Source organism: Juglans microcarpa x Juglans regia, chromosome 8D (assembly GCF_004785595.1).
Source record: "Juglans microcarpa x Juglans regia isolate MS1-56 chromosome 8D, Jm3101_v1.0, whole genome shotgun sequence".
NCBI classification, from domain to species: Eukaryota; Viridiplantae; Streptophyta; class Magnoliopsida; order Fagales; family Juglandaceae; genus Juglans; species Juglans microcarpa x Juglans regia.
In genome coordinates this window covers 25488476-25502516 of record NC_054608.1, presented here as the reverse complement: position 1 = coordinate 25502516, position 14041 = coordinate 25488476, and the positions used below count along the sequence as shown (strand labels likewise).

The 14041-nt window shown below is 35.9% G+C and overlaps 2 protein-coding genes across 3 annotated transcripts; one reads left to right on the top strand and one right to left on the bottom strand.

Moving 5' to 3' along the window:
- Window positions 1-223: 223 nt before the first annotated feature.
- Window positions 224-7143, bottom strand: LOC121242886. 2 transcript variants are annotated; one of them, XM_041140888.1, is made up of 7 exons: window positions 6928-7143; window positions 6370-6565; window positions 4650-4773; window positions 4199-4539; window positions 2415-3609; window positions 915-1108; window positions 224-594 (listed from the first exon to the last, which is right to left on the bottom strand). In XM_041140888.1, the coding sequence occupies exons 1-7, from the start codon at window positions 7008-7010 to the stop codon at window positions 511-513; spliced, it is 2217 nt and encodes a 738-aa protein (XP_040996822.1). In that variant the 5' UTR covers window positions 7011-7143; the 3' UTR covers window positions 224-510. The 2 variants fall into 2 exon arrangements, with proteins under 2 accessions (XP_040996822.1, XP_040996823.1); XM_041140889.1 differs by having other exon boundaries at window positions 6370-6569; window positions 6928-7069.
- A 3214-nt stretch (window positions 7144-10357) lies between these two features.
- On the top strand, window positions 10358-11713 carry LOC121242349 (protein FAR1-RELATED SEQUENCE 6-like). The gene is made up of 2 exons (XM_041140225.1): window positions 10358-11164; window positions 11378-11713. The coding sequence occupies exons 1-2, from the start codon at window positions 10358-10360 to the stop codon at window positions 11711-11713; spliced, it is 1143 nt and encodes a 380-aa protein (XP_040996159.1).
- The last annotated feature ends 2328 nt before the right edge of the window (window positions 11714-14041 follow it).

Sequence of the window (14041 nt, the reverse complement as noted above, 5' to 3'; positions counted from 1 at the left end):
TGGAGGTTTTTTTTTTTAATTATAATATTCAAGGTGGGGTTGGGGATCTGGAGGATGCGGGTTCATCTGCCCATGCCCCCCGGGGGGGGGGGGCGGCTGTTGTTTTCATAAACTGTGGCTTAATAGAGAGTAACTATGAATGCTGTTCCCGATCAACCATCTATGTTTTCTCATTTTTTGCTGGAAGAAAGGATATTTCCATGTAAAACAACTTGAGTCACCGTTATCCCTAAAAAAACCTCAATACACTCTTTTTTGACATTGTAAGTTGCCTCCAAAATAAGGTACAAGCAGTAGTTTGGTGATAAACTTTATTTTGACAGACCTATTTAACTGTAAAAATACAACATTTTCAGGTGTTCCCAAAATTGATCGCATGTCAGGAGAAATGCATCATCTCAAGCTCACAACAGTTCTACCGAATAGAAAGGGCAGAAATCAAACATCACCCAGTATCATGTTTTTTTTTTTTTTTTTTTTTCCCCATAGACCATTGAGGGCACAGCAAAATCAGCTGGAAGGAGGAGACATCTTTGTTCTTTTTGCTGACGGAGACATAAAAAGCCTCCTAACTGAAGCGATAGGATCATCCACCTGAAACAAATGTTAAACAGAAAGATGATTATTCTCTTGGGATGACAATTTTAAAAAATTAAATCAAACCCAACCCAACCAAACACATCATGCTGGCACAGATTTTTTATCATAAATAACAAAGTTTGAACAAGACAGATTATTAAACCCCACTTAGGGTGAAGTGGAGCGCTTTGTACTTCAACATAGTCCAAGTCTTGTAGTCGACAAGAAACATGGCAGAATAAATTCCAATGGACATATAGAATGGTAGGACTGGTTATCGCAATTCACCATGGCACTCCCATAGAGTGATCAGAGAATAGAAGGTTCGGAAATACCTCAATTGTGAAGGCAGACGGAGAATTCCGAGGTAAAGGAGATAACCCTTTCTGACGTAGTAAAGCAGACAGTGTTTGTTGCCATCCAGGTGCCCCGTTGTCAGTTGATGTAATCCAGGGGCAAAAATGTCTGTGCTGCCTGATTGGGTCAAACTCCATTGCTTTGTCCGACCTTACTCGCTTTGGATTTTTTCCTGAAAGTGGAGAAGCATAATTGTTCAAGTCTTCATTAATACTCAGATGACATAAAAAATCAACAAGAGAAGCAAAACGGAAGGAGATACTTTGTGACAAATGCATACAGCATATATGCATTTGCAAGAAGAAGCCATCTGCCATACACTCAAAGTTCAGCAGCCATAGAACTTATAACAGATAAATTATGGAGAAGAATGGTTAGTTTCAAAGCATGGTGTCATGGACTACCGTGGCATTTTTTCAGGGACTTGAATTGTGAAAAAAAAAATCTTGATGATTATGGTTGCCTTAACATTGTATTTTGGCATGCAGGCACTAAAAGCAACACAATTTGAATATTTTGAAATTGGTCTTTTCCTCATATTTGGTTCTGGACACATTGAGATATCATGTAGCTTTCTGCTGTTTTCTATAAAGAGATTATAGGGGAAAAAAGCTAACATCAGCATGCAATCCCAAGAAAAACCACTATCAAAATGAAATCCCAGGAGCAGTGCAGAGTAGAAATGCAGTCACCAACACAGATTTTTACTCCATCCCCCTGTTTGTGCAAGGAATTCATATGCATATAGTTGATGTGCTTAAATATGAATGGTTTCAATAACCAACCACCTGGACATGTCTAAAAAAGCTCTAGTCCACCACCTCTCCATAGAGGAAAACTTCAGCCTCGAGCCTCAGAGAACTGCCACCAAATTTCCAAATTGACGTCACTTTCCATCTTTTCATATGCATATCATAAGCAACCTAGCAGCTCTTTTTTTCATACAATCTTCTAGATGTACAATGGATATAACCTGTACATTCTCCTAACAACTATATCTGGCCCATTAATTCATTACTGGCGAAACTAGTCTCATGGGTTCCTCTCTTGTAGTCAGGTAAAATATGCCTGGGCATGGAAAAACAGAGATTACAACAGATTCCCAGATCAGTTAATGACATACATAAGCAACACGTCATGTGAAGTTTATGACTTGATGGTGAGGCAGATTCTGCATCAGTTAATGCCATACAATAGCAATACTTCATATGAAGTTTATACCTTGATGGATGGGAGAACCAACAGATGGATTCAATCAAGGTGCTGGTTTCAAATGAGGGTATTTGGTATCGACCCAATATCATATGCAGTTGCATAAAAGATTCACTAGCAAAGGTGTGCGATCAGTTGATAAAAAATATTTCACTACTTGTTGCACATACAATATTCATGTTAGTCAGCAAGTAAAATAAGCAAAAACACTACGTATCAAATTTCAGTTAACAATCATGATCAAAGATTGAGGCAAATATGATTACCTGTAGGACAGGTAAAAAATTCATTGTTTTCAGAAGTTTGCATGCTACGGGTAGCTAAAGAACTTTCTTTGTTTTGTATATCTGTTCCTGACAACTGTTGCAAACTGCAGTTGCCGGATGCAACCATCACTGATGACTCATCTTTGCTATTTTCACCATTTCTACTTGTGACATTGGCTTCTGGTGCCACAACAGCAGGGTCTATAATCTGAGAGCTACTAGGATCCTCTGCAGCTGAAGTATCCGATATAGCATTATCTAAATTTTCAGGACACTTACCATTCTGACAGGAACTCTGTACCACATTCTCTGTGCTCTCAATCAGATTTTCTTTAGTAGAATCCTGCATACCAACTCCAGGTGAAGATCCTTCTTGCCCAGAGAAACTTGTTGCTTCCAATGGCATCTTATTGTTGTCCTCTTTTCCAAGAGCTTCACCTTTTTCACTAATATCATGGCTCAAACAAAATATCTGGTCATTGCCGGTAGAACTACCCAGTCCATCATGATGTTTTTCACTCTCTATCAGCCCCAATTCTTGCCGAACAATTTGTTCACCAGGGGTGTTCTCTGTGTGGTCATTTTTCTCCTGAAACATGTTCTTATTCTGAGAATCAGATTGAACACCTTCTTGGTTAGCACCTATACGATCTCTAAACTCAGAATCATAAGAAAACCGAGCCCTTAAATTCCTGCCAATAACAGGCAAAGAAATTGTTGCTTTAAAATTTTGTCCTGTTGGTAGAGGACCCCCTGCAATAGTCAAATTTAAATTAGTTGGTCTCTCCTTCAATGATATTGCACCATTTGAGGCTACACTCCCTGAGTCATGGGTTCCATAATCATTTTCCCTATTGACATCTATGTTACCAACTAATCTGAGTAACTCCATAGGCCGTGAAATTGTAGAGAAAGCCCATAATCCTACACTGGCTCCACAAAGCTTGCAATCTAAGACAACAGAATTGGGATCAGATTGTACTCGAGTAGAAACATTGGCATTTTCATCTGCCTCCATAATTTCCTTGATACTGGCAGACTCAAGATTGACGCAAGGGTTCTGTCTATTGATGACAATATGAGATGAAGTTACTTTACTTGATTTTTCAGCAGACTGATAAGCTCCATCCTTGGAGTTGACCACATAAGGTAGTGAACGATATTCCCAGCCACATAAACTTATGAGCTTTTGTGCCTGCAAATCCTTCAAGACATCATTACTTAACCAAGAATGGTAAGAAACTAAAAACTATAAGAATTTATCACACGAGTATGTCAATGATAAAATCACATTATTAATTTTATGACTAGTATTAAGCACATAATTTGGTATTAAAGTACATAAAACTTGAGAATATCAATACTGAAAAATGTTTATTTGTGAAAGGTTGAAAGTAGGTGGATGTGAATAAGTGATGCAAAAGAGATTAAAGACAGAAGCTATATCAAAATATACTCCAGAATAAATTCAAGCTTATAAGATTAACATAAACTGAAAGTAAGAAGCACCAGAATAAATATCAGTCCAAGTCAATCACTGGAGACAAGAAACAAAAATCTTCTAATGCTGCAATGGGTTAGTAAGATGCTAACAACCAAAGACAGACAGTGGGAGAGTAGACAAGTTTATGGGGACAGTCGAAATGTTAGGTTCATCACCATTATAATACATGAGAAAACAGCAAAAGCATCATGTGTATTCCATGTGAAGACTAAAAGGAAATCGCATATACATTCATATATAACAATTTAGCATACACCTTTATAGGAAAACAAGTTCATACCTGATAATACAAATTAGCAGACTCTGCATTACACTCATTGTCAAGATATTCTACTGGATAACTGACGGCAGATCCATCGCCGCATTCCTGCATTGAAGACTGTTCAAGAAACAGCTCCAGCTGAGGGCTTCTCATCCATTCAATGGCTGAAGATGATATTACAGGAAGAGCTGAAATTTCTAAGAGGGCAGAGCAACGTTCTCTGTATTTATCAACTAAAACTGGAGGTGTCATGGGTGGAAACCGTGCCAGTGCTTCATCGCAGGCATTGTCAATCCATGGACAGAGTAATTTATGTCCATTGTCTAGTTTTAAGCTGAATACCAAGGCTGCTTTCTCAACTGAAATAGCAAATAAAACAGTACCGAATGTTATAAACATAACCAAAGGTTGCTGGACCATTCACGGCTTGGCTTGATAGTTCACAATATTGTAAATAACAGTAACATGCCTTGCTGCTGGGTCCAAGATGAAGGAGTGGAAAAGAGGAGGCGTGCCCCACATGCTTCACAAGCTATGATATCCATATCTACATTGACCCAGCCTCTCCTAGCACAATTCACAGCACTGACAACCTGACAACATCAAAAGAAGCTTTATGTGCAACTTCACAGAAAATGATGGGCATTCATCATGTCTGAAAAGAAATAGTTAAGCAACTCAAGTCTGGAATATCATCAAGAACATAAGCACCCAAAGTTGACAAAAGACATTAGTTCTTTAAAACACCCAAAAACAATTAAATGACTCAATGCTTTTGTACACAGCTTTTAGCATTAGATATGCAACATGTTTTACTTTCATACCTGAAATATATCCTTATTATTACTTATTCTCTTCAAAGCCCACATTCTAAATGATTTTCTTTTCAGTTGCCAAAACGAAAATAGAAACAGAAATCCATCCATCAAGGCAAGGAACTGCCAAAAAAAGTATGTGACCGTATGTATCCATGTCAAAAGAATTTTTTTTATAGGTAATCAAGAAGTTTTATTCATAAGAAAAGAAGGCATAACACAAGTACACAAGATGTATCGATGAAGTACCTACCTAGAGTTTACAACCGAACCATGTCAAAATAAATACAAAAAATATTGATAAAAACTGCAAAAAGTGCATGCATTGACTAGCTCACAAACCCTATTGCTGAGAGCATGCCCTTGGCAAAAAGTACATGTTCCACCTGACTAGCTCATAGACCTTTTGAATGTATGCTTTGTCCCATTGCTTTGTCCCATTACTCGTTCCAAATACGATGCTATTCCAATCCCTCCAGATATGATGCAGAAAAAAAACTACTTTTTTGGCAATAGCACACCAAGATTGTATCCAAATCTTCCAGCTGCCAATAGAAAGATAATATGCCAGTCACATACCTATTTCTAATGGCACCACACCTCATACCCCACTTCTGTACCCCTTCAGTCAAATAATGGATGTGACTACGATTATTGTATGATATTCAATGAAAAAAACAGGATGCCTCTGAAAGCGATGCCTTTTCCGACCAATTCATATTCTGCAGCAATTTACCTTTCACTCCAACCAGCAAGCAAATGGGGGACAGTAAAATAACCATAGAACGGAAACCCATTGAACAAGGTATTTTCGAAAGAGGCTCTTTTAAATCCCACGCAGAGTTAATAATGAACCCCTATTTAATGTTAGGCAGCCAGACTCTCTCTCCTGCAAACTTATATTAGATGCAAAAGTTGGAGGGACAGTGCTTGAGAACTGTCTGCACCATCTGAAGTGGTCACAGGTCCATCGCTACCTGTCACAGCCCTCACTTTTTTGTTGTGGTAAACCATGGGTCACATTAGAGACATCCTCTAACGTGGGGACATAATTTCCCCATATATTGCTATTATTTTATCAGAAGGAAGTAGATTCACCAATCCAAGTTCTTTCCTTCCCCTTCCAGAAAATAAACTTTGACCTCAAATTTAATTCCTTTCTTGAAGACCACGAGTAGTCAGCTGATATTCTAACAGAATTATAATATTACCCTCTCGACAACTACTACTAAACCTCTGAAGCGATTTGTAAAACGTAAAAGAATAATAGAGGTATGAATTAGAGACAATGTCTTCACAATCTTATCATAACATAAGTTCTAGCCAGTTTTATAAATTAAAAAGGGGAAAAAAGATGGAATGGTATAACTGAACCTTGGGTTTAGCAAACCATGTCATCGACTTAAAAGTGGCTAATCTTTTCATAAGGTCTCCACGGTCCCACGGCCTGCACAGCGGAGCTTGAGACGTTCCAGCCGAAGCTGATGACTGCTGCTGCGATCCCTCAACTATATCCCCTCTCCGTTTGAGTTCCATTAGTGGCAACGCCGATGATGTATTTGGACGCTTTCTGCCTCCCGACATATCAAACCAAACATATCAGAGAAAAAACAATCGAATAAACACTACACTGTCATGTAACGCTCCATTAAATTTTTCATAAACCCTAGAAAGGAAGAATGAAAACATTTTAAGCTTCATTAAAGTCACCAAAAATGAGAAAATCAATTATTCAAATTTCAGCTCATGAATTTGAATGAACTGTCCAACTCTTAAAGATATGAGATTAGGATAGAATTGATACTTCAGTTTTTTTTCTATTTCCCTCAAATTCTCTCGGGAACCAAACGGAAAATGAAAGGAGAAAATTTGGGGAAAAAAAGAATGAGATTATGAACGGAAAAAAATCAATAAATAAATAAAATAAGGAACCTGGAGGAGCTTGGTACGGATTTGGGAGCGTAGAAGAGCTTGTCCATAATCGAATGGAACCTCTTCTCTGAATCTTGCGCCATGATTTTTATTAAAAGTAGAAATTATGGCAATTGAACAAGCTTATATCGCGCTTAGCTACGAGACCTCGAACTTCGAAGGCTCTCCTCCTGCACTCTCTCTTTCCACTGGTTCAAATTATTATTGAATGACGGGCCACAGGCAAATTAGCAAAAGTTTTCTCTCATGCCTAATCTCAACTCATTTTATCTGTATCATTTTATTATTATAAATTTTTTAAATTTTTATATAAAATAAAATAAATAATTTAACTTTCAAATCGTAAAATAAAAATAATATTAAAAATATATATTTTAATAATATTTTATTTATTTTTTAACTTTAATCTTAATTCATCTCATCTCATATTATCTTAAAATACTCTTAATGACTTTTATAAAATTCATTTTTCTTTAAAATATAAAAAAAGATGGCCAAAACTCTCTTTCATTAGATCATCTATTATATTTCTATTTTACATTCAACTACAGTAAATCATTTATATTTAAAAGTAACTGTTCATTTCTCTAAACAATTTTTTATTATTTCTTTCATTTCATCCTATTTTCTTTTTATCTTATTTTCATTTTAACCGGTCTTTTATCATTTTTACGCAGCCCCCACTCTCTTATCTCTCATTTATTATCTAGCACTCCGTTTATAATCTCTTTGACTTTTATGCAGGCAAAAACTTTGATATTGTTAATAATAAAAACAGGTATTTTGTCTCGTTTTACCTTTTTTTTAAGTAATTTAAAATATTACATTATACATAAAGAAATATTACAAATATCAAAATATATGATATATAGAAAAATATTTGAAATATATGATGTGTAGAGAATATAATATTTGAAATAAATAAAAAAATAAAAAATATAATATTTAAATGATATAAAAAAATAGATAAGTTGATGTATGACATATTGTAAAAGTTAGTATGTAAAATAGAAAAAATAAATTTTGATGATGTATTTTAAAAGATATAATAAAGAAGTCATTGGAAGTGCTCTTATCTGCAAAAATAAGAGACCTTAATGAATATTGGGCCAGAGAGAAATTAGCAAAAGTTTTATTTAATGAAAAATAATTTATACATAATATTTTTCATAACATATTTCACAGTAATGTGTTAAACGAGGGAGAATTTCATAACACATTATTGTGAAATATGTTATGAAAATATATTGTATATGTATGAATACTAATTTTAAACATTGTATTCTACGTCAGATACGTGCCCCTAACATACCAATTAAACTATAAATCAACCTACGAAAACATTATAAATTTAGTTATAACATAAACATATATACATTCATTTTTATATTAAAAAAGCCTTATACAAATTTATCTTTAGGAGGCAACATATTATTAAAATGTTAAAAAGTATTCTTTTATGTTTTTATTCACAAGTCTTCCATTTATGGACATCTTTTATTATTATTATTATTATTATTATTTTCTAAGCAAGATCTATTCATTAACCAAAGCAACAAAGTAACGTAGTCATGTTAAAAACACTTCTTCTAGGTACAGTCGCCGAATGCAAACGGCGAGTAAACGGCTGACGTGGTATTCTGCCACGTCAGCTATTAAAAAAAAAAAAAGAGGAAAACGGAACAAAACTCTGGTTTCGTTTCTCTTTTGTTTTGGATTCTCGCTCGACCTCTCTCGTCTTCGGCTGGTGTGAAGAGATTCCTGCTTTGGTGCTCGACATCGATACAAAGATCTTCGGCTGATGTTTTTCCTTCAGATCGTAAGCTTGCGTTGTCTTCGGCGTGGGTGATCTTCGGCGTGAGTGTCTTTGTCGCACGTTCTTCATCTTCTTGGGTTTGCTCGGCGTGGGTGTCTTTGTCGCATGTTCTTCATCTTATTGGGTTTTCTCTTACATTTTTGTGATGTTTGTTTGCAGGAGTTAGGGAGCTCTAACAATCTTCGGCTTCAAATCGACTCTCTCTCGAAAGCTCTAAGATTTTGTGGTCTTCAAGTGGAGCTGTGAGATGAACTGGTCCACCACGGTGGATATCAACTGGAACACGTACAATGATAAAGCACCTTTTTTTGTGTGTGTTTGGAAACCCAGTTCCGTGTTTATGTGTTTATGCTGTAGAAATGCAGATTCATGTGAATGAAATTCATGTTTCTGTGTATAAAAAAAAAAAAAAAACACATAATCTTCGAACTTGTAGTGCTTTGAACTTTGATGGTCATTAACTTTTGTTTCCCATGAATCACTTTATCTTCTGAGCTCTCATTATAATTTTAATTAATTGCTATCTCTAAGTTATTGATGCAGTCATTTGTAGTCTATTATTTTTCATTCCTGTTACCATTCTTACAATTTTTATTCTGGAGCTGTGCTTTGATCAGATAATGTTGGTGAATCTGCATGGTAATGAATAACTTTTGCGGAGGTTTAAAGAGCTGTGTAAAAAACTATAGTGTTGGAGAAAAAAAAATATTGAAACTTTTCTGATAAATGAACTTGCAATGGATTGCTTTTACTGGACGAGTGCCTATGTCGTTCCTGGTTCTGTTTGTTTTGGACATGGATGGATAGAAGCTTGAATAAAGTTCCTCAATTGAAGTTTGTATCTGATTTAGTTATTTTTAGATTCGTGTTTTAGGGACTCTTTGAGGACTGTTGCGTTATGTTTTTAAGATATGGGATTTTCAATCTTTGTTTAAAGGAGGTGCTAATGGTATCCTATTTTTACAAAATATTGACTGCCTCTCTAAATACAAATTTACAATGTTGTGGAATTGGGGCTTGAAACTTGGTCTTTGATTTCTATATACAAGAAACATTTGTTTGGACCCTAGCATGTCAAAAGTTGTAGTTTTGATACCTAATTGCAAAGTTATTATTATTGTCTGGTATGATTAATTAAAAATGCATGCTGAAGACCATTCCACTTGTTTGTTCACTTAGTATTCTTCCCAAAAACTGACCTTGGATATTGAACAATGTGTACAGGGCATTGGAAAATGGGAAGAACACTCAAATCCGCTAACACCATCCAACTCAAACACTCCTACCTCAGTATGTTATTTCATATTTCAAAAACTTATTGGAAATTGTCTACTCAATATTTCTCATTCTAATTATCATTATTATTTTTATGTTAGGACATCCCTCAAACAGGTTTAGCAAACTTTCCAAATCACATGCACAGTTACTATGGACCAGTGCCTACATGGTCACCAGCTTTTCTGTCATATCCAGATGGCAGCCAATATCCTAGTAACATTCAAGTAGTTTTCAACGTCTTCTTGTTTGTTATGTAAGTTGGGGGTTTTTTAGAGTTTAATTGCTCTTGTATTTTTTTTTTTTAAGCAGAATGTTGGTTACCCATTTCAATATGGGATGGGACCTCGGACTCCTTACATCGCTACAAGCTCCGCAACGAGTGCAAGGGGTTGTTCAGAGGATAGACCCGATTGTAGGAAAACTAAAGTGCCATGTACAAACTCAATTGTTGATGAAGAAAGTAAAGAGGATAGACCCGAATCACAGGAAACCAACGATTACACTATCGGTTCACCACAGTTAGTGCAAACGGGTGGTGATGATATAATTGAGGAGCCAAGGTCGGGAATGGAATTCAATTCTTATTATAAGGATTATGCTAAGAAATGCGAGTTTGGGGTGATGACACAAAGGAGTGAGATGGGAGATGATCAAAGTATCAGATATGTCACTCTTGGTTGTGCCCATGGAGGGAAGGCCCGGATTAAGAGTTTGAACGTCGCAAAGCCACGCCCGACAGGAAAGATGGATTGTAAGGCAAGGATTAATGCCTTAAAGGTTGAAAGAAAGATGCGGTTGACAACAGTCCATAATACACATAATCACAGCCTCAGTCCAAAGAAATCTCGTTTCTTTCGTTGTAACAGAGAAGTGAGTGAGACTGTAAAAAGAGTCCTAGATACAATCAACTTGGCTGGGATCTGGTTGAATAAGATTTTCAGATCTCTTATCATTGGTGCAGGTGGCTTCGAGAACCTCCCATTTTTGAAAAAGGATTGTCGGAATTATATTGACAAAGCATGTCATCTACGACTTGGTGCAAGTGGTGCTGAAGCACTTCGAGATTATTTTTTTAGGATGCAGTACAAGAATAATGGTTTTTTTGCATTGATGGACTTAAGTGATGATGAGAGGCTAAAGAATGTATTTTGGGCAAATCCACGTAGTAGGGCGACATATTAGTATTTTGGTGATGTCGTCACATTCGACACCACATACCTCACGAATAGATATGGGATGCCGTTTGCACCATTTATTGGTGTAAACCACCATTGACAATCCATTCTTTTGGGAGCGAGGTTGATTTCAAGTGAGAATACAGAGACCTTTACATGGTTATTCCAGACCTGATTGCAGTGTATGGATGGTATACCTCCAAAAGCTATTATTACTGATCAAGATAGAGCAATGAAAAACGCAATTGCTAATATCTTTCTAGAAAGTCAGCATAGATTCTGTCTATGGTATATACTGAAGAAAATTTCTGAGAAACTTGTGTCATATGCTGCCTACAAAAGTGGACTAAAAAGCCACCTAATGAAATGTGTGTACGACACTCAAACAATTGAGGAGTTTGATAAATGTTGGGATGGGTTACTTAACACATACGATTTATATGAGAATGTCTGGTTGAAAAGTTTATATGATGAGTGTCAGCATTGGGTACCAGTATTCTTAAAAGAGCACTTCTAGGCTGGAATGAGTACAACCCAGCGCAGTGAAAGTATGAATACTTTTTTTTATGGTTATGTTCATGCGAGGACAAACTTGAAGGAGTTTGTCGACTAGTTTGACAGTGCGCTGAGGAAGAAAATTTAGAATGAAAACAATGTAGACTTCCATACATTTAGCGTCACCATTCCCTGTATATCTAGATCTCCAATTGAGAAGAGATTTCAAGAATTGTACACGAATGCTAAATTTAGGGAAGTCCAGCAGTAAGTAATGAGTGTGCTCGTTATGGATCCATCTCTACTCAATGAGGATGGTGTAATGAAAACATATCTGGTGGAAGATGAAATTCGTGTTGAAGAGTTCACTAATCTTGTTACATATTCAGTGAACTTAAGTGTGGAAGACTGCGATGGAAAGTGTTCATGTGGGTTATTCGAGATGATGGGATACTGTGTAGGCATATTTTAGCCATCTTCAAAGTTAACGGTATAAAGTTATTGCCAAACCGGTACATTTTAGATCGATAGAGGAATGACATCAAGAGGATATAGACTTTAATCCACAGTAACTATGATGCTGGGGATCAAAGGCCAGATAGTAATAGATATTCAAGTTTGCTGAATATATGTTATCAGATGTTTGAAGATGCAAAAAAGAAGTTATATTTAATGATTGACTTGTACCGTGAGAATCAACACCCCCCATCTATGACCCAAACATGTTCGTATATGAATTTTTGCAGTTTATTTATTTTAAGTAGTTCTTGATAGTATGTCATATTTAACAGTTCTATGCCCCTGGCAGGTTCAAATTCTAGTTTTACGACACTGAACACAAATGCTGGTGGTAGTTCAAAACCCATACTAAGTCTAAATATTGTGCGAGGGAAAGGAAGACCTTCATCTCTGAGGAAAGCATCCAGGATGGAGAAAGATATGCGGAAGGTTAAAGCCAAGCAGAAAAAAGCACCACTTAGAGGGAAACGTAAACAGGTGCATGTTTTAATATTAATGGTATTAGATATATAGATGGTTATGTACATTTGCTTTATAATGTAATTATAGGATTATGATATTGTGTGTTGTTGTGATATATATTAGCAAGATGAAGGAGATACACTACTCCCGGACGCGTGTAGAAATTTATTTGGCCCATCAGAAGTAGATATCACCAGTCCTAGACAACTGCAGGTATATTAATTGTTAAATATTTTGTTATATTTAAGTTGTTGGTTACCTATGGAAGAAGTAAATGCAAAATAATAATAATAATAATATACCATTTTGTTAATCATCAACAGCTTGTTCGAGACAGCTCATTGTTTACAATAGTGGAATCCAATCCCGGGAAACAGTGATCGAAAGTCAAGAAAGTGTAATAATTTCAAAATTTTCACTTAATAATTTCAATTTTGCACTTTTCACTTTCTAACAGTTTCACTTTCAACATTCTACATACAAATCTTTACAGATACAATTTGGGTTGGATGAATCTCAACCAGTGCAACATGGGTTCGATGGATCACAACCTGAGAAGCATGGATTGGATAGATCACAACTGGATTAATTGATATGAGCAAATGGACATTTTTGTGTAAATGTAGAATTAGTGAATGTTATTATAGTATGTGTTGGGATTTGGTGTAAATGTAGAATTAGTGAATGTTCCAGGAGTATCCAAATGCGAGAACATCATAGTGTCCTGTTGTAAACATCATAGTGTCATTTTGGTGATTTTGTAAACATTCTTCTCATTTTGGTGATGTTACTTGAATCCAAACGTAGTCATGCAGTTAAGTATTCAATTCTTCCTCGTTTTGGCTATGTGATTTCAGGTACTGTGCAAGGTTATTTTTGGGGTTTGGCCATTGTCGAAAATGTTGAGAAATGCTATGTTCATGTATAAATATCTCCCCTAATTGACCCTCTCAAAAGAGTTCCAAAACTTTCTGTTTTGAACATAATAGTATAAAATAACAATAACAAACTACTGCCTCCATTGATTTGACCAAAACTATTATTTTACCCCAATTTAAGCAAGTATTTTACAACAAGTATTTTACAACAATTTAAGCAACAGAGGCAAAATGGCACAAAAGAATTTACATAACTATTATATCGCGCTTGGACTAAACAACCAAAATGACTTCTAACACTTAAATTACACCTTCAAACTAAGAAACAACAAACAACCACTACCAAGTTACTAAGCAACAACAAACAATAACTACAAAAACCCAAGACACCCGGAGAAGCGTGCGTGAACATGTTATTTCAGCTTCTTCCTCTTCTCAATCTCATCCTCCCTCTTACGGAGCTCAATCTCCCTCTTCTCAATATCGCAAAC